Here is a 19,699-nt window from a genome sequence, read left to right as displayed (position 1 = left end):
ATGCGGCACACTGTAGCAGTGTGCCACCGGACCGGCTCTCCCTCCTCATGTTTGCCTCATGCCATAGTAAGTGATCATCCATAGAACACGTGAATCTTTCATGAGCTTTAGTGGGCACAGTTAAACCCCATAATAGCAAATAGGTACCCAGTGAGATGTTTCAGCCAATGGATGAGAAAGCAGCTGGGAGTTGACATTCTTTATGGCCCCTGCCTGTGTGCAATCAGTCAGTCATTCCAAAGAATAATGCCATCTGAGTGAGGCAGTCACTGCAGCTCTAAGAGGCCACTGTACTGCTTCTCCCTGGGGGACAGGGGAGTGCTACCCAAGCTCACTGCCCTTCTGCAGACAGGAGGAAAACTGCATCACCAAGTCAGGCCCTGGTGGCCACTGACCCTGAAACCATTGCAGATACCATGTTTGGCCTCACAAGCATATCCTCCAGCTGCCCTTTGCCAAACTCTACATTTCACTTTATTTAAGGTTTAGCCCCCTTCCTGGTGCATCTGTGTCTCCTCAGAAATAAATAGTATAGGGAAAACCATTTTGTACAACATAAACATCATCTGAGCAGGGTGTGAAAATGTTTCCCACATAAAGTGAGGAACTTGGCACAGTGTTGCATGAATAAACTGTTAGGGTTGTAGATCAGCCTGGACTGTGCAGGTGTGCTGTGTCAAATTCTGCAATTGCATTGTAGTTATAGCATCTGGGAAGGGAGTAAGAGGCAGGAATGACACCTGGCCAGTTCCTAGAGTGAGGTGATCCCCAGAGATGGATGTGCCAGGACACACTCTGTGTCTGTCTGAAGTGGTGCTGGGCCATGTGGCATCCCTGAATCTTATTTCTAAAACTGCTTTCTTGAAACATGTTAATGAATTAGTATAACTAATATTTAATCCCTTCTTGGGCTGAAATATTGTTATATAGCTACCAACTCAGATACTGAAGACCAACGGACTGAAAAAACAAACACTAGATATTTTATGCTGCCAAGAACCAGACACACAATTCCCCAGCCATCACATGAAATAACCTTAAGTTCTGCTTCTCAACACTTTTCTGTTATTTTTCCCAGAGATCATCTCTCACCTTTTCCCTAAAGAAGAAACAAAACCAGTTGCACATTAAATCACAGGTATTTTTCCTCAGGGGCTTTAAATAGTTTCCTATGCAACATATCTTATAACACAAATTAAATTCTACAAAAGTTGCAGTAAATTTTAGTTGGATATTTATAAATAAATAATCACATGGTCTTTATGCATTATTATATGATCCTAAAAATAAGGTTGAGGGCTAATTTTTTTATTTTTTTTTTTGCTTTTAAAAATCATGTTAGGTACCTTTAATTTAGCAAAGCAATTCATACAGGAGACAAAAGTTCATCTTCCTGTCAGTATGACAGTTTGCTACTAACACACACTAGATATATGGGAACTAATTATCAGAGTAACTAATTTCTTTATTATTCCATACAAAGCAAAAGAACCATAGAGTCCTTCATAATCAGTGATCCTTGAACAGAAGTCCAAAGACAAGGATCACCAAAGACATGTATCACCATGAAGTCAAAGTCCTCAAGGAAGTCCTGGGTTCTCATCCCCAACTCCAAAACACAAAACCCTTAAAGAAAGATAGGCCTTGGGAAACAGGTCAAATTTAGGATATTCTGAGTGGTCTGGTCTGGTGAGAGATTGAGTTGCGCAGATCCCGTACCCCTTCCCCTCAAGAATCACTCTAGCTTATTTATGCCTGCAAGTTGGGAGCAGAGATACCTTTGGCCTTTTGAACACAGACATCATCTTTGACTTCTCGCTGGCCCACTGCATCATTCTCATTGCTGTAGTATTGTGTGCAGGTCATTTAACTTTTTTATTACTATGCTTCTGGCATTAAAACAGGAGAGATGTCTAGCCTGCTTTATGTACCTTATGATGATGCTGTCATGATTTAAAAGATTTAAGAAATGAAATCTGTAAATGTATTCTCTGCTACTAGCAGAGATGCCAAATATTCTTAATAACATTAAGAGCTACATAATATTGTGTGATAATGTCAAAAGAGCCTTGGCGTCAGCTTCAGATTTTAATCCAAGCCTTGTCATTTATTACCTGTGTAACCTTGGGTAGTTATTTAAACTCTGTGAACCCGAGTCTCTTCACCTGCAAAAAATGAACCTAATTAGCCTGTTCTTGCAGGGCTTTCAGTGAGGATTAAATCACATATGCAAAAGAACCTGGCACAGAGTATTCATAAATGTTAGTTTCATTTCATTCATTTGAAGCCAGAGGACTTAAATTCAAGTCCTCACTTTGCTACTTACTATCTATGAAACCTCAGGGTGGTCACTTAACCCTGCTGAGCTTTGGTTTTCTCATCTGTAAGATAAAGTTGTTGTGAGGATTAAACAGGACTATATACTGAAATGTGTTTCCTGGATAGCCTGCTAAGCAACAGTAGTGGTATGGTTCCCAAGACTTATCCCCCTTCCTGCTCCCTAGTATCTCTGTGGGAGCACTCAACACTGTACTATATGTTGTGAGGAAAACAAGGGAGGCATAAAGCAAGGTCCCGGGCCGGCCCGTGGCTCACTCGGTAGAGTGCGGTGCTGATAACACCAAGGCCCCGGGTTTGGATCCCATATAGGGATGGCCGGTTCGCTCACTGGCTGAGCGTGGTGATGACAACACCAAGTCAAGGGTTAAGATCCCCTTACCGGTCATCTTTTTTAAAAAAAAAAAAAAGCAAGGTCCCTTCCCTCAAAGACAAAGGAATAATCTAATTTAAAATCTGCTAGGCTAAGGCTTTTTACTTTGTTCTGACTGCTTTACAGTCTAAGGATTCCAGTGAGTATATTAAGCAATGGTAAACTCAATAGGAAGCAGGCTCCCGATCACTGGGAATTTTCAAGCCAAGGCTGGATGACAATTCATTTAGGAAATAGAAGAAGGAATTCCTAAAGCTCTCTGATGTGAAATAAAAAATTATATGAGAGAGTATGGAATAAAATATGAAGGCACTATAGATACTAACTACATTAGTCTCCCACTGCTGCACATTTAGTGGATTAAAATAACACTAATTTATTTTCTTACAGTTCAAGAAGTCAGAAGTCTAAAATCAAGGTATTGGCAAGGCTGTATTGTTTCTGCAGGCTTCAGGGGAGAATCTGTTTCCTTGCCCTTTCCATCTTTGAGAGGCCACCCACATTTCTTGGTTCATGGTCCCTTTCTTATATGCCTCCAGCTTCTTGTTTCTGTCATCACATCTCCTACTCCTTACTCTGGTCCTGCTGCCTCTCTCTAATAAGGACCCTTGTGATTACATTGGATCTGCTTTGATAATCCACAGTAATCTCTCTCACGTCAAGACCCTTAACTTAATCACACCTGTAAAGTGTCTCCTACCATGTAAGATAATGTATTCACAGGTTTCGGGGATTAGAATGTGGACATCTTTGGGGAGTTATCATTCAACCTATCATAGGTACTGTAGGTCAGAGATAGTCATTGGGATCAGAAAAATCAGGAAGGTCTTTGTGAAGTTGATGCATCTTGAAGGGTATAGAGGTAAGGAGGGGAGGTTACTTGTAGGTTGGGAAATGACATGAACACAGGTAGTGGGGGTAGAAATCAGCATAATTTACATAGAGACCATTAAAGAGATTGATGTAGATGCAATAAGTGTGAGAGATGTGATCAAATGGGAGGAGGGAAAAGCCAGATCACAAAGAACCCTTAAAGCCAAGGAAAGGGATCCAAACTTGGTAGAAGAGCAATTGGGAATTACTGAAAGTTCCTAAGTAAGCCTCCAAGTGACATTATGAAAGCAGAATTTTCAAGATGATTAGCCCAGCAGGGGTGGGAAAGCGGACCCTAAAAGGAACAAAGGTGAGTGGTTATGTCTCTTCTGAAGTATCACTGATGCCTAAACTGCCTTTGTAACACCTAAAAACAAATTGGAAGCAATTTCAAAAGAAAGAGAAAAGGTAGGGCAGGATCATTTTAGTCTCTGTCCACCTATAGGACTACAAACTACAGATAACAACCAATGGCCTCTTATAACACTTTGCAAAGGAAGATGATTTCTATGAGTTCAGAGCAGTTTTTCAAAAAGAGAGAAAAAATATGCCTGGCTTACCTCATTGCCACATTACTTCCATCAATGACAACCGGCCTCAAATTGTCACTGTTGTCTATTTCATCTTCAAGAGACAATTCAGGACTTTCAATCTCTCTGGAGCTGGGCCCACGAGGCACTAACAGACTCAAGTTGACATGACCTTCTGAATCACCTTTGTTCCCAAGTCTGACAAGCTCTGCCAATATATCATTAATAAGGGATTCAGGGCCCAGCTTGTTCAGTACTGATTGAATCTGTTCCTCTGCATAGCCCAGCTTTAGAGCAAAGTCCATCTTGGCTTGGTATTCCTTTTCTAAGTCAAGCTTACCATCCTGTAAAATGCTACTCTGAGAGAAGCTTGGACGATCCAGGCAGGGTGATCGACAGAGCTGGCGGTGTGGTTTAGAGGACATCCCCTTCTTCTTCAACTGACCATCCCCAGGTTGGCAGCTATTATTGTTGTCACCATTCTTAAGGCTTATCTGTTCAGGGTCACTCTCAGAGCTCATCCACTCTTCAGAATCAGCATTGCTCTGCTCCGTGCTATCCTGCTTAGGTTGCTGCTTCTCTTCTTTGGAGGCACTCTTCTCCATTTTTGGTGCCTCCACTGCAGCTGTGGCCGTCATCCCGTTCAGTGGGCGGTCTGAGGTCTAATCAGCTCTTTTTCCTTTTAGCCTGCTTGTAATCCATGTACAGTGGCATTCCTCTGTGGTAAAATGTTGCGGTAGCGATGGTGCAAGAGTTTGCCTGTTTGGTTTGTTGTGTTTATATGTTACCAGTTCCTACAAATAAACACACATACCACTATCATATTCAGTAAACTTCTGGAAAAGAATTTTAGAATACAGAGGTTTTTAATAAGAAACTACAGGTTCTCTGGCATTTGATTTTTCTGTTTATAATGATTGAACTCACCTTATATTAAAAATATAGAGTCCCTAATTCTCTAATAATTCTAGACACAAAAATTTCAGTGGTGGAAATAACATTGTAATTCCACCCCCATATCCCCCAAATAATAGCTAAAGCTATCTGCCTATCACAACTTGGAATATATATATTCAAGGATATTTTTATTTACATATATATATATATATATATATATATATATATATCCTTGGAAGGACTATCTTTCTTCTTTTATGCCAGGGAAGTGTTTCTAGATCCCACATCAGATCCTTGCTAACACTGAAATCTACTCTTGAAGAGCACATTCTCTCCAGCATTACTCTTTGCAAAATATCAGGAACCCATGTACTAGGAAGACTGGAAAATCATTAAAATTTTCAGACTATTGAAGCAGGCTGTAAGGTAACAAATAACACTGTCTCCCACAAATCAACCAATTTAAAACTATAAAAATGTAACAACAGCCAAGCTGAGGCTGCTGGAGCTCAGGGGAAGAGGAGGAGAGACCTACAGAGTTCACAAAGGTAGGAGAAACCACGATGAGAGAAAGAAAAAATTGCCTGGAGCGTTTCAGGCTGCAGCCACTTTAAGCCTGCAGCTGCTGAGGCACGGAGCAGGAGCCAGCAGAAACCGCAGCTATGCCCTTCGGATGGAGTTGCTTGGAGACGTCAGGGGAGAAGAGGGCCTTGGTGGTCCCCAGGACAGCAAGACCACTAATAGGGTTCCTGTGGATCCACACAGGAATGAGGAGCCAGAACAGCTGAAAAAAGGGGAGCCATTCAGAAGCCCGTGAGTCATCGCAAGGGACCGGTGCAGGGCCCATCCCATGGGAAGTGTTTGGAGTGTGGGTGGTGGGGGAGATGGGCCCACCAGGAGAACACTGGGACACAGCAAGGACAGCCGATCTTCCCCCCATTCAGCACAGGACCACTCAGAGGAGACTGATCAAGAATGCAGAATTGCATGGGGTGCCGTTTGATGAAAAAATTCAGGCCCAGATCAGAGTTTCTTCACAACCCAGGTGCACCAGGTCTCTGGAGAGCCGGAAGTAACTATAAGGACAACCATTAAACCCTGAGCTGCACAAAAAGCCTTCCCTAGGGAAACAGCAGCAAATCAGCAATTTAGCTCAACCACACAGCTCAAGTACTGGTTCCCAGAAGAAGTTCCCTCATTTTAGAAGTAAGCAAAGGACAAAACATTAGTTCTAGCCTAGGCACACCACCAGCACCTTGGGGTCCCTTCCAGGGGCCCAGGCAACGAGCTGGGGACCGAAACCCCCACCCACAAACAGGCACACTGCCAGTGCCTCGGGGCCCCGTCCAGGGGCCTGGGGGTTGGAGCTGGGGACTAGACCCCCTGCCCACACCGTGGCACACCACTAGCAGCTCGGGGTCCTGCCCATGGGCTTGGGTATGGAGCCAGGGACCGGAACCCCCACCCACAACCAGGCACACTTACAGTGCCTTGGGGCCCACCCAGGGGCCCAGGATATGGAGCTGTGGACTGGAGCCCCACCCACCCACAACCAGGCACACTGCCAGTGCCTTGGAGACCTGCCCAGGGGCCCAGGGCATGGAGTGGGGACCAGAACCCCTGCCCACAACCAGGCAAACTGAAGTACCCTGGGGCCCTGCCTGGGGGCCCGGGGCATGGAGCGGGAACCAGACGCCCCACCCACAACCAGGCACACCACCAGTGCCAAGGAGCATGCCAAAAACATCACATCCATGTGGGTGGTCCACAACAGCCACCACAGTAACCACTGCTACTGCGAAAGTTGCTAGATGTCACAACCACCATGCAGATGGTCCACCAGCCACTGGAGTGCATCAATAAAAGGAGATTCACCAGCAGAGACCAAAGAAAAGAGGATGTCTCTCTCCACAAAGCCCATTCCAGAGTTACAGAAGCATCTGCTCTATGTTAATATTGGGGGACCTGAACACACCTCTCAGCATTGGACAGATCATCTAGGCAACAAATCAACAGAGTAACCTTTATTCTTTCAGAAGGAGAGAAGAAATCTAGGGTAATTAGAAGGGGGAGGGGAACCAGGCACACCACCAGTGCCAAGGAGCATGCCAAAAACATCACATCCATGTGGGTGGTCCACAACAGCCACCACAGTAACCACTGCTACTGCGAAAGTTGCTAGATGTCACAACCACCATGCAGATGGTCCACCAGCCACTGGAGTGCATCAATAAAAGGAGATTCACCAGCAGAGACCAAAGAAAAGAGGATGTCTCTCTCCACAAAGCCCATTCCAGAGTTACAGAAGCATCTGCTCTATGATAATATTGGGGGACCTGAACACACCTCTCAGCATTGGACAGATCATCTAGGCAACAAATCAACAGAGTAACCTTTATTCTTTCAGAAGGAGAGAAGAAATCTAGGGTAATTAGAAGGGGGAGGGGAAGGGAGGGGGGATAGGGAGAAAGCAGGCAAGGGGCATAAAGAATAAGTACAATTTGTAACAATATACATACTAGTAATATTGATTTGATCAACATATGTCAACATTGAACCCCCGAAATATGTATAATCAATAAAAAAATATAGAATATTTATTACAAAAGAGTACAATTCTATTTCTAAACACCTCCTCTCACCTATCTCCTCTGTCCTGGTTTCAGTTCTAACCTAGCAAAATGTTTTCTTCTCTTTGAGCCTTGGTTTCCTCATGTGTCAAAGGAGGAGCTACTTCACAGGGTAACTGTAAAGATTACATAAGATGAATAAGAAAAGTTCTTAGAAAAGTGAACAGAACACAGTAGGTTCTCAATATACATAAAGGGGGTAACAGAAACCATCCTTTTTTTTTTTTTTCTTTTTGAAAAGAAGACTGAGAGTGAGGCAAGGCTGTAGACCTGTGGGCACTGATAAGTTCTTCAGGCAGCAGCTGTGCTCACTAATCTAAAACCAGGCTACCTAAGTAATCCAGTGTACCAGGGATTTCCAGTCACAGCTCAGTCCTATTTACACAAACAAGGAGAAAGACCATCAGTAGTTCTAAGAATGTTATGGATAACTGCATGCTCACTTTAGGAGTCAGATTTGGAAACATATTCACACAGAATTGACATCTCAGAACTGACATTTAAGCAGTCACTTCTCTCATGATTACACTACCACTTGTGACTTTATAAATTTCCCTTGATGAATTAGCCAACACAGACCCCCATGTCACTTTCATTTCTCCATTAATCTTTGTTATTCAAATTTTAAAGCCCATTTCCTTTATAAGTTCCACATTTACTATTTGAATTACATTTTATTCTCTTCAAAATAGTTTCTAAATTGAGATATTTCCCCCTGAATTTATTCAAACCTCAAAAATCACTGAAAAACAACTGTTAATAAGACTAAATGTATATTTTCTTGGCAAATGAGAGGTACTTACGAAAGATAAGTTTGACTGCTCTTAGCTAGTGGACCACAGAATGTTTGTCTTCTTTTATACTATCTGATATTTAGATCTGTCCAAACTGACATTGGCATTGGTGTGAACATTTTTACCAAGTACATGTAGACATACAATAGCAAATTTAAACTCAAGGAAAATCCCACAAACACAGGAAACCCTCACTGAAATTACTAGTTATTATTATGAAAGTTTCCTACTCAGTAACCTAAACTATAAAAGAAATAAATGACTTAGCAAAAATAACGTTTTGTTATGAGCTATGAGTTGAGCCGTTGACATTACCTTTCAAAGCCTTAAGCAAGAAGATTTTAAGAAAAATGTTGATTGTCTGTCCTAAAACCTGTGTAGATATGTAGGTGTCACATGTTGTGTGTGCATGTGTGTGTGTGTTTTGTTTTGCTTTAGAATGCAAGCTTCTTGAGATGAGATAGCAGGAATGTCTTTTCATTCAAAAGAATAGTCACTGAGTGCCAGACACTGTGATAAGCCCCAGGGTTAGGAAGAGAAACCAGAACTGAGCCTGTCCTCAAAGAACTTGCAAACTAGTAAAAAGTCGACTTACAAATGGTCCTAGAAAGTTCTATAGAGGGTGAGCATCTCAATTACAGTACAAGCTAGGATACTTTTGAGAATGGAGTGTTTACTAATATTTATGCCAAAATAATAGGGATAAATTGGGGATATCCCAGGGAAACCTAGATATATGGTCGGCCACCCAAGTTACTTGCAAACTTCCATTGACATAAAGAAAAGGGAATGTTCAACTCTGTCAGTGGGGTGGGAAATGGGGGTAGTATTTGAAGAGATTAGGAAAGAATTCAAGGAGGATACAATATTTGAGGTCATTTACTGACTTGATAGTTAATTAATTAATTAATTCAAAAACACTTAGTTAGTGCCAACTATGTGCCAGGAAACATGTTAGGGGCTGGGGATATAAAAACAGACAAGGATTCTAATCTCAAGGAGCTTATAATGATGGTGGTGGGAAATAAAAGACAATAATAATATAATTACACAATTCATAATTATAAACTGTGGCTAAGTGGTCAAGTATTAAAAGGTATAGGGAACTATGAGTTGAGCCTTAAAGGAAGAGCAACAATTTGCTGGGATGAGAAAACTTTTAAAAATTATAAATATATAAAGATAAATATAATATAATGCCTTAATCAACGCCTCATGCCTAATATTACTGGTGAGGAGTGATAAATTAAAGCCTTAGGATGGCTAAAGGCAAATAGTCATTTTTGCCTAAAAAGGAAGGTGAGTGGGGAGAAAAATTTCAAAGATGATGTTCTAGCTATTACTTATAACAGGTATTTTAAAAGGTTATCTTTCATGCTATTGATTGAAAAAAATCACAAATGAATGTGTTAAAGACTGACATACTTCGGAAAATCACATTAGTAAGATGAAATTATAGAACTGGATGTAATTTGTTTTAAGAAGCTGAAAGCTTTGCCACTAGATAGCCATGTGTTATAGGTACAGAGCTCGCCTATAAGTTGCTTAAGAATATGATTAAGCAAATGATTGCAAACTTGCGTCTGAATCTCAAAAAGCAGAGAGAAGAGGCAGGCTGGTTAGCTCAGTTGGTTAGAGCACAGCCTGTAACACCAAGATCAAGGATTTGGATCCCCATACTGGCCAGCTGCCAAAATAAATAAATAAATAAAAATAAAAAAGCAGAGAAACATGCAGGTAAAATCTGCCAAAAGTGACCTCAAGAATTTCCACCAAGAAAAAAAGATCATTAATTGCACAGAGCAATTTTCCAAGATCAGTCTTCAGGTTCTACTACAAATTCTACTTTATCTCTTCCAAAATCTTCCAAATGACACTCTGTATAGAGACTGAAATATCTGGCCACATCTACTGAGCCAAAACCATTAGAAATGTTCAAAAAAGCCTCCAATCTACGTAGGACAGAGCTGCCCAGCAGTAACCAAGTCAAGAACAGAATAGTAAATTCTCAATTATCTGCAGGTGGCTAAGCCACTTGATTATTGTGTTTTGGGAATGCGTGTTTTGATAGATACTTAGGGACACGTACTTAGCTGCCCTTCCCTCCCCCTTATAGCAATTTTTTCACAAAAGACACCTTCAAAGAAAATGCACGTATTAAAAATTATCTGCTATATGGGATTTTTGGTAGGGCCCAGCAATTGAGAAATTACTATTGTTCAGTCATGATAAGAATACTAAGCTTTTTTCTTGGTTTCTCCTCTCTGAACTGTACCACTGTTTCTAGAATTAGCTTTAAAGAGAACAAATCTAAATGTGTACTGTATCAGACCGTAGCATTTTACTTTTATAATGGCAAAAAGAATGAGTTTTTATAAAACTTCAATAACAGTAATAAAATATGAGAAATCATTTACATTTGCTTTACGTAAGTTGCCTAAGTGCTTTCACATACATGCTATCAATTAATAGAGCTACATCATTACCTACACAACCCAAATTTGAGATGTTATGACTTATGTAGCCCACCTCCAAATCCCTGCGTCAAGCACATCAGCTGAAGAAGTTACACAAATGCCAGGGAGAAACATAAAGTGAGGGCTTTCTCAGACACTTGGGAGGTAAACGGGTTTGAAAACTTTACGAATTGTTAAAATGAAAAAGAGTCACATGAAGGCACTCTGAGAAAATTCAAAATTCAAGTCTTCCTATTTTTACTTATAGTAAAACAATCACATACAGCAATTATATCATAAAGCAGATAAAGATTTGCTTCTTGACTTTCTCAGACTCCAGCTACACCCACCTGTTTGTGCACTCTTGAGTAGTTTATAGGTAGCAACACTTAGCAAAGAAACAAGTCTATGGGCCGGCCCGTGGCTCACTCGGCAGAGTGCGGTGCTGATAACACCAAGGCCACGGGTTCGGATCCCATATAGGGATGGCCGATTCGCTCACTTGGGAGAGCGTGGTGCTGACAACACCAAGCCAAGGGCTAAGATCCCCTTACCGGTCATCTTTAAAAAAAAAAAAAAAGAAACAAGTCTATGAAATAGCATATTTTCTGTGGTTTGTAAAAATGGGATTTCCCTCTAATAATGAGAGCACTCTTGTAAGCCTGTCTGGTTTTACATTACCCTCCAAACAAAATTGGCTTTTTCTTTATTTCTTTTTAAAATTTCTTATCCTCAATGTATTTTCAATATGATGTGAGTCACAGCAAAAATGGTCACAGCTCTGGCTAAGAACAACTGAGCTTATTCAAACTTTAGGATTTCATTCAAAGGAGATCCAAAATCTTTGCATGATTAAACCACTTCAACTCTTGTCCCTCACTTCTACATCAAATGTTGAAAATTTAGACAAAATGTTTATAGTCTATTGACTTTTATTACCCACTCATCCAAGCAAAATAGACACACAATGATTTGATTTCAAGACCCATTATCCCCAGGTTTTTAACTGGAGCTCATTTTCCTGCTGCCTTCTACTGCCACTTATCCCATTATGAAGGACCTATGTCCACAGCACATCTAAAACACCTTGCACTATACACACTCTGTTGTCCAAACTAATTAAAACCACACTGATAAATGTAACCTTAATTTATACTGAATTCAATTTCTCACACACAAAAACATTTCTAGTGCTGGACACTCCAGAAGGAAAAGAAAGCTGTAGGTTACATACTTACTATTTTCTTCTAACTATATAAAGAAGATCTAGAGAAAGATTAGTTGGAGTACATGTGGGGAAGCTGCATCATATGCTACAGGAGATGGTCTCTGCTAGAGTAATTGTGCAGTGAATGTGTGTTCTCTGGCCACTAGCCATGGCTAGGGAGCTCTTATGAAAGCAGCTTCTCTAGAGATCACACCCATTTCTATGATTCATTGGTGAAGTTTCTTCTCTTTCTCTCTCTCTCTCTCTCTCTCTCTTTCTCCTTCCCTCTCCCCTTTTCCCTTCTTTCGCTCCTCCCTCTCTTTTTCTCTCTCTGCCACCTACCTTCACCCCCAAGATTCTTTTGGTCATAAGCTACAGAAAAATGTGTCTGTGTCATCCTGTATTTATGGTAAATTGAAAAAAAATAGTGCCTTTCTTATTACTTTAATAGCAATAAACGTATCCTGAGCATCCCATTCAACTGACAACACTGGGCTTGATCTTTCTTGATTCTCTCCAATTAACTGCTTTGCAAAATGAATGAAATAGAGTACATCCTATTTTCTGCCTTCATATTCAAATCATTAGACTAAAACAAGAAAGGGCACAATGATCAGAACAATTCTGAGGGGTAGCTGCACTATTGCAGCCATGATGTCATCAGCTTAAGTCTAGTTAGCCCCCAAATCTCCAAGATAAAATTCAAGATACACACACACACACACACACACACACACACACATATTTTTTTTTTTTAAAGATGACCGGTAAGGGGATCTTAACCCTTGACTTGGTGTTGTCAGCACCACACTCTCCCAAGTGAGTCACAGGCCGGCCCTCAAGATATATTGGGAAGAAAATGGGGATAGGAGGGAAAAAGGGGAATAGAAGGGTATTAGAGGTTACTAGACTTTCATGAATCTTAATTCTCCTTATTTCGACCAACATGCTATTTGTTTTCACTTCCTTCCTCAAACAGTTATGTATTGCTTTTTTCAACAGTCACTCGGTTCTATCTCAGCAGCAGCTGTAGAGAAACTTCTACGACCAGTTAAGTTCATGAGAAACATAGTTTTAAAAATATTTCAGAGGCTTTCAGAACAAGAAATGCTTAATAATGCAATATATATTATATTAAATAATACATCAATAATAATACTCTCCTGGCTGCCCCATGGCCTAGGACGCTGCTGACCTTTGAAGGTCCCATTTAGGAACAGCAAGAGGGATCTGAGTATAGTGAGAAGCCGTCTGCATTTGGAGTTGGAGTCAGGTGCTCTGGGTTCAAATCTTCCCTCTACCACTCACTGAAACTGTGTGATTTTATGCAAGTCATCTCACCTCTGAGTCTCAGTTTCCTCACATAGAAAATAGGGGATGTCATCTGTCTTCTGAGAAAACTGTTGTGAGGATCAAATAATATGGATGTTAAAGTGTTATATACTGTAAAATTGTGTAAATGTAAGATATTGTTACTACTGGCTACAGCAGAGAGTGGAATGAATCATTTAATAATAAGCAGTGACTATAGTAGTAGAATGAGAATCAGGAAACTTAAGTTCTAGTCTCAATTCTATCATGACTAATTGTTTGATTATGGGCAAATTATGGTACCTCTCTGAGTCATACTCTTCTTACCTGTAAAATGGGAATAATGATGGTACTTATTTCATAGAGTTTTGTAAGGATTAAATATGAAACATGTAAAAGCTGTTTATAAACTATAAAGCTTTATACCAGTTGTCCATCTAGCCTGCTTTCATACCTCCAGACTTGATATGTTGCTTCACCATCAACTCTACTGTTGGAACATGATGTTAAAGTAGTACTTCTCTTGGGCTTGTATTCCTCTGTTATCCAGATATTGCCACTAGGAGGAGATCCAAAAGCTTCCCTTCCACATTAAAAAATCACAATGCCAGTTGGGATCTTTGAAGCTAGGAGTTCTAATTTTTCACTCCCTCCTTGTATACTATGTGCTCCAGGTACTGAGCAGTCTAAAACGAATAAGACCAATTTCCTTGAGGTGCTCAAATTCTAGTAAGATACATATATAAACAAATAATTACAGAACAATATAATATGCTCTCATAAGGTTGTTTATAAGTGCTAGGGGAATACCAAGGAAGGGATAAGTAATTCTGCTGTCTGAGGCAAGAGAGGTGAAATCTGAGCTAGCTTTATCAAGGAAAGTGGAAGGAAATTGAGGAGGATGTGCTGGGAAGATGGAACAGTATATGAAAGATCATGGAGGTATGAAAAACAATGGTGAAGTCAATACTAGTGAGTAATGCTTTCCACATTCAGGATTCTTTCCCCTCTCCTTCTCCCACTTTACTCCCTCCATTTGTTACAAGTATGTTTCTATCCTGAACTAGACTGTGAGTTCCACTAAAAGCAAGAACTGTCCACATTCATGTTTGTGTCTCTGCTTTCCCTAACCCCAACCCCAAATCTAGCATACTGCTATGTATGTAGTAGGTTTTCAATAAATACTTTATTAAATGCTCCATCCTTGTACTGTTGTAGCCTCTGACATACTCATAGAAGCCTGCAGCCAAGTTCAGCTGATGAAAATTATAAAAACCATTTGATTTCAGATCAGTTACACATAGCCCTGGCTTTTACTCCAATGATGGTGGGTTGGGTTAAAATGAATTCTTGTGAGTCACTTACTATCCAGGAGAGATTTGATTAAAAATCTGTCTATGACTGACTTTGTATTTCAGTTGACATTAATACAGGATTGTTTTGAAAGGACTTTTTTTCACAGTAGAAATTTCAAATAGCAAAGCATTGTATAGTAATAACTCTCCAAATGTTCAAAAGTTCATTATGCCATGTTCGTTATGACATGAAATCTTTTGATGGTTACATAACTTTAAATACTAGTTATGGAGTTGGTCAGTTAGCTCAGCTGTTTAGAGTGCAACCTTATAATATCAAGGTCAATAATCCAAAAAGTATTTATTAATACAACAATGAGAACAACACAAAAAACAGCAATAGAATGACTGAACTTTGGTAAGAACAGCAAATTTTGTGGCCTTTTAATTTTCCCTATCCCCATTCTCTCTTCAGATCCATGGTGGCCTTAAAAGCCAATAGCCTCACAATCACAGTAGCCATGAGAACCAGCAGCCTAGAAGATAACAGAGGGAGTAGAACAAGTTTACAGCTCCCCAAAAGTCCCATTCTCATAGAATTATCATTATGTGCTTGTCTGTCAGTTCCTTGAAAAACCTGACATTTTAAGGGGTTAACTTTATTTGATGTGACATAGAGCTCATTCATGATGAACAGCTTTTTCCTCAGGGATGTTTGTCAAAAACAATTAAAAGCAATTATTTAACATCACAGCTACCTGAGGTGGTAATAGCACTTGAAGCAAACCGGAAGTCGACCAAGAAACTTAAAAGGAAAAGCTGGAAATGAGATATGCATAAGAGGCTTTGAAAAATTACCACATATTCCTGGTAATCTAGAAGGACATGAGCTTTTACAAGGCCATATGTGTGTTCAGGGAAGACCTGAAAAGGTCCTAATCTCTCACCTCTGGCTGACCTTAAGGCTCTAGGCAATCAGGAAGTAAAGCCTAAGGCAAAGTTATCAAATGCTTCCTAGAGTGTTAAAAGTATGCCTCAAACATTCATGCAAAGCCTCTTGGCAAAGGGAGGGAGACTTACGGGTTCAAGGAATTTAAGAAAATTTCTGTTGAGCCAACAGCTGACAACCAAGCTGTTCTAAGCAGAGACTTCAGTGGCCACATACAAAAAACAATACAGGCTTTACAGAATTACTTCATAAGTCACTAAACAACAACTATAACAACAAACCCTGGGAAGAGGAGAAAATCTGATTTTTAGAGTTGCCTTATTATATTATTTTAGAATATCCAATTTTCAACAAAAAATTTGAGACAGGCAAATAAAGAAGAAAGTATGGCTCACACACAGGAAAAAAAAAAAAAAACAGTCAATAGAAACTGTCCCTGATCAAGTCCAGATGTCAGGCTTACTTGACGAAGATGTTAAATCAGATATTTTAAATATGCTGAAAAAATTACACGATTACATGTCAAAAAAACAAAAGGAAAATAAGTTATCTTATCAAATAGAGAATATTAATGAAAATTCTGAAGTTGAAAGCATAATAACTGAAATGAAAAATCCACAGGAAAGCTCAACAACAGATTTCAGACAGCAGAAGAATGAAGCAGCAAACTTGATGATGATAGGTCAACCAAGATTGTCCAGTCTTAGGGGCAAAAAGAGAAAAGAATGAAGAAAAATTACCAGATTCTAAGAGACCTGTGGTACACCATCAAGCATATTAACACACACATAACAGGAGTCTCAGAAGAAGAGCAGAAAGAGAAAGGAACAAAAAAATTTTTTAATGGCTGAAAACTACCAAAATATGATGAAAACATTAATCTATACATTCAAGAAGATCAATGAACTCAAAGTTGTATAAACTAAAAAAAGATCTACATCTAGACACATTATGCTGAAACTGTAAAAAGCCAAAGACAAGAAAAAGTCAATTACAGCAAGAGAGAAGTGACTCATCATATCCAAGGGATACCTCAATAAGACTAAAAAGGATTTCTCTTCAGAAACCCACTGGGAAGATAAATTCAAACTGCTGAAGGAAAAAGACTGTCAACCAAGAATTCTACATTGAGTAAAACTATTTTTAAAAAATGAGAAAAAAATTAAGAAATCCCCAGATAATCAACATAGAGACTTTCTCACTAGGAAATCTGCCCTAGAAGTAAGACTAAAGGAAGTTCTTAAGGCAATAAAAAAAAACACTAAATAGTAGCTTGAATCTACATCCAGTACTAAGGTGCACTGGTAAAGGTAATGAAATAGGTAAATTAAAGACACAGTATATGATTTTTGTAACTCCTTTTTTTCTATCTGATTTGAAATACAACTACAGGGGTGGCTGGTTAGCTCATTTGGTTAGAGCGTGGTGCTGATAACATCAAGGTCCAGGGTTTGATCACTGTACTGGGCAGCAGCCAAAAAAAACAAACCAAAACAAAAACTGGGTTAATTGAGGTACAATGCATAAAGATGTAATTTGTATGAAAAACAGCACAAGGGAAGGGGGAGGGATCAGATCTATATCAGAGCAAAGTCTTTGTATACCATTGTAATTAAGTTAGTGTTAATATAAACTAGATTGTTATGTTAAGATGTCAACAGTAGCTGCTTCATGAGTGCCTTCACCTTGCACACCACACCAGCAAGAGTGCACATGGTCACTCTGTGTATTCCTGGGCTCTAGACCCCAGTTCATGGCTGCTCCATGTGCACATGCACCCCAGACACTGGTACCACCACCTCATTGTGTGCACCCATGGCCTGGATCCCAAATCCACAACCATTCTGTGAGCACCCACACCTTGGACACCAGCACTACTGCTTCAGTGAAAATACCCATATACCAGACACTGGTATCATCATTGCAGAAGGCATGTTTGCACCTCAGATCCTAGAGCTACAGTCATTCTGTGCATGCCTGCACTCCAGACCCAGGATCTGCAGCCACTCTGGATGTGACTGCACATCAGACACCAGCACCATCATAAATGAGTTTGGTGATGATAAAATAATATAAACTATAATAACAAACCATATTTATTACAAAGTTAAGTACCATACAAAATTTTCTGAGCTATTCTATAGCAGACCAAAGCATGTATTTGCATATATAAATGCATTAGGAGCAGACATTGGTAAGGACACTGTATACTGTGTCTTTTTCAAAAATAGTTTTATTGACATATAATTCATATACCATACAATTCACCCATTCAAAGTGTACAATTCAGTGCTTTTTTGTATTTCTACAGATATGAGCAACTACCACCACAGTCAATTTTAGAACATTTTCATCCTCTCAAAATGAAACCACGCATGTTCGTGAATTGGAAGGCTTAATACTGTTAAGATATCAATACTACCCAAAGTGATCTACAGATTTAACACAATCTTTTTCAAAATCCCAACAGCGTCTTTTGCAGAGATAGAAAAATACACCATAAAATTCATATGGAATCTCAAGGGACCCAGAATAGCCAAAATAATCTTGAAAATAAAGAAGAAAGTTGGATGTCTCACACTTGATGATTTCAAGACTTATAAAGCAACAGTACTCAAAATAGTGTGGTGCTAGTGTATAGACAGACACATAGGCCAATGAAAGAAAATGGAGAGCCTATAAATAAACATTCACACATATAGTCAAATGATTTTCAACAAGGGTACCAAGACCATTCAATGGGGAAAGGACCATCTTTTCAACGAATGGTTCTGAGAAAGCTGGATATCTACACAAAAAAGAATAATGTTGGACCCTTACCTTACACTGCATACAAAAATTAACTCAAAATAGATGAAAGACCTAAATGTAAGACCTAAAACTATAAAAAGATTATAAGAAAATAAAGGAAAAGCCTAATGACTGAATTTCACAATGCTTTCTTGGATATGACACCAAAAGTTCAAGCAATAAAAGGAAAGATAGATAAAATGAACTACATCAAAATTAGTACCTTCTGTGCATCAAAGGACACAATCAATATAGTTAAAAGGCAAACTGCAAAATGGGAGACATTATTTTGAAATCATATATATATGATCATATATATATATATATATATATATAAACTGGTTAATATCCAGAATATATAAAGAATTCCTAAAACTTAACAAAAAAACAAAAAAACAACCTGATTTAAAAATGAGCATAAAACTTAAATATGTATTTCTCCAAAGATGATATACAAATTGTCAACAAGCACATGAAAAGATGTTCAACATCACTAATCATTAGGGAAATGAAAATCAAAACCACTATGAAATACCATCTCACAGTCATTAGAATGTCTACTACCAAAACAAACAAACAAATAAAAAACAGAAAATAACAAGTGTTGAAAAGGACATAGAAAAATCAGAACTTTTTTTATTGATTATTCATATTCATGGAGTACAAGCTGACCTTCACCACGTGTGCCACCACGTGTGCCCAAGATGTGATGGCCAGATCAATACTATCAGCATGCCCATTTCCACAAATTGTTATTATTCCCCATGTTACCCACCCAACTAATCCCTGACCTCCCTCCCCATCCTCCACTTCCCCCACCCCACACCACAACCCTATGTATGTTCTCTCCCTCTGCAACTTCAACACACCACTGTGGGTTCTTTCCTTCCTTCTTTCTCTCTTAGCTCCCACTAATGACTGAAGACATGCAGTATTTTTCCCTCTGTGCCTGGTATATTTCACTTAACATAATTTTCTCCAAGCTCATCCATGTTGTTACAAATGGCAGAATTTCATTCTTTTTTATGGCAGAGTAGTATTCCATGGTGTATATATACCTTTCATTATCCACAGTGTATATATATGTTTTCCTCATCCAGTCATCCATTAATGGACATTTAGGTTGGTTCCATATCTTGGCTATTATAAATACAGCTGCAATAAACATGGAAGTGCAGGAATCCCTTTGACATGATTATTTCCATTCCTTTTGGTACATACCTAGTAGTGGGATTGCTGGATTGTATGGTAGATTTA

At 39.3% G+C, this 19,699-nt stretch overlaps 1 protein-coding gene across 2 annotated transcripts in view; it reads right to left on the bottom strand.

The window, feature by feature from the left end:
* Window positions 1-4,904, bottom strand: part of ZC3H12B (zinc finger CCCH-type containing 12B) — a 20,162-nt gene extending 15,258 nt beyond the window's left edge. Inside the window, exon 1 of one of the 2 annotated variants that reach the window (XM_008591115.1) lies at window positions 4,144-4,904. In XM_008591115.1, the coding sequence (XP_008589337.1) occupies window positions 4,144-4,751 (608 nt within the window). In that variant the 5' untranslated portion in view covers window positions 4,752-4,904. The remainder of the gene's footprint in view (window positions 1-4,143) is intronic. The other variant, XM_008591116.1, reaches the window with a different exon arrangement.
* Between the last annotated feature and the right edge of the window lie 14,795 nt (window positions 4,905-19,699).

Source organism: Galeopterus variegatus, unplaced genomic scaffold (assembly GCF_000696425.1).
Source record: "Galeopterus variegatus unplaced genomic scaffold, G_variegatus-3.0.2 Scaffold6657, whole genome shotgun sequence".
Classification (NCBI taxonomy): Eukaryota; Metazoa; Chordata; class Mammalia; order Dermoptera; family Cynocephalidae; genus Galeopterus; species Galeopterus variegatus.
The sequence above is the reverse complement of the archived record's forward strand: the minus strand, read 5'-3'. Positions and strand labels throughout refer to the sequence as shown.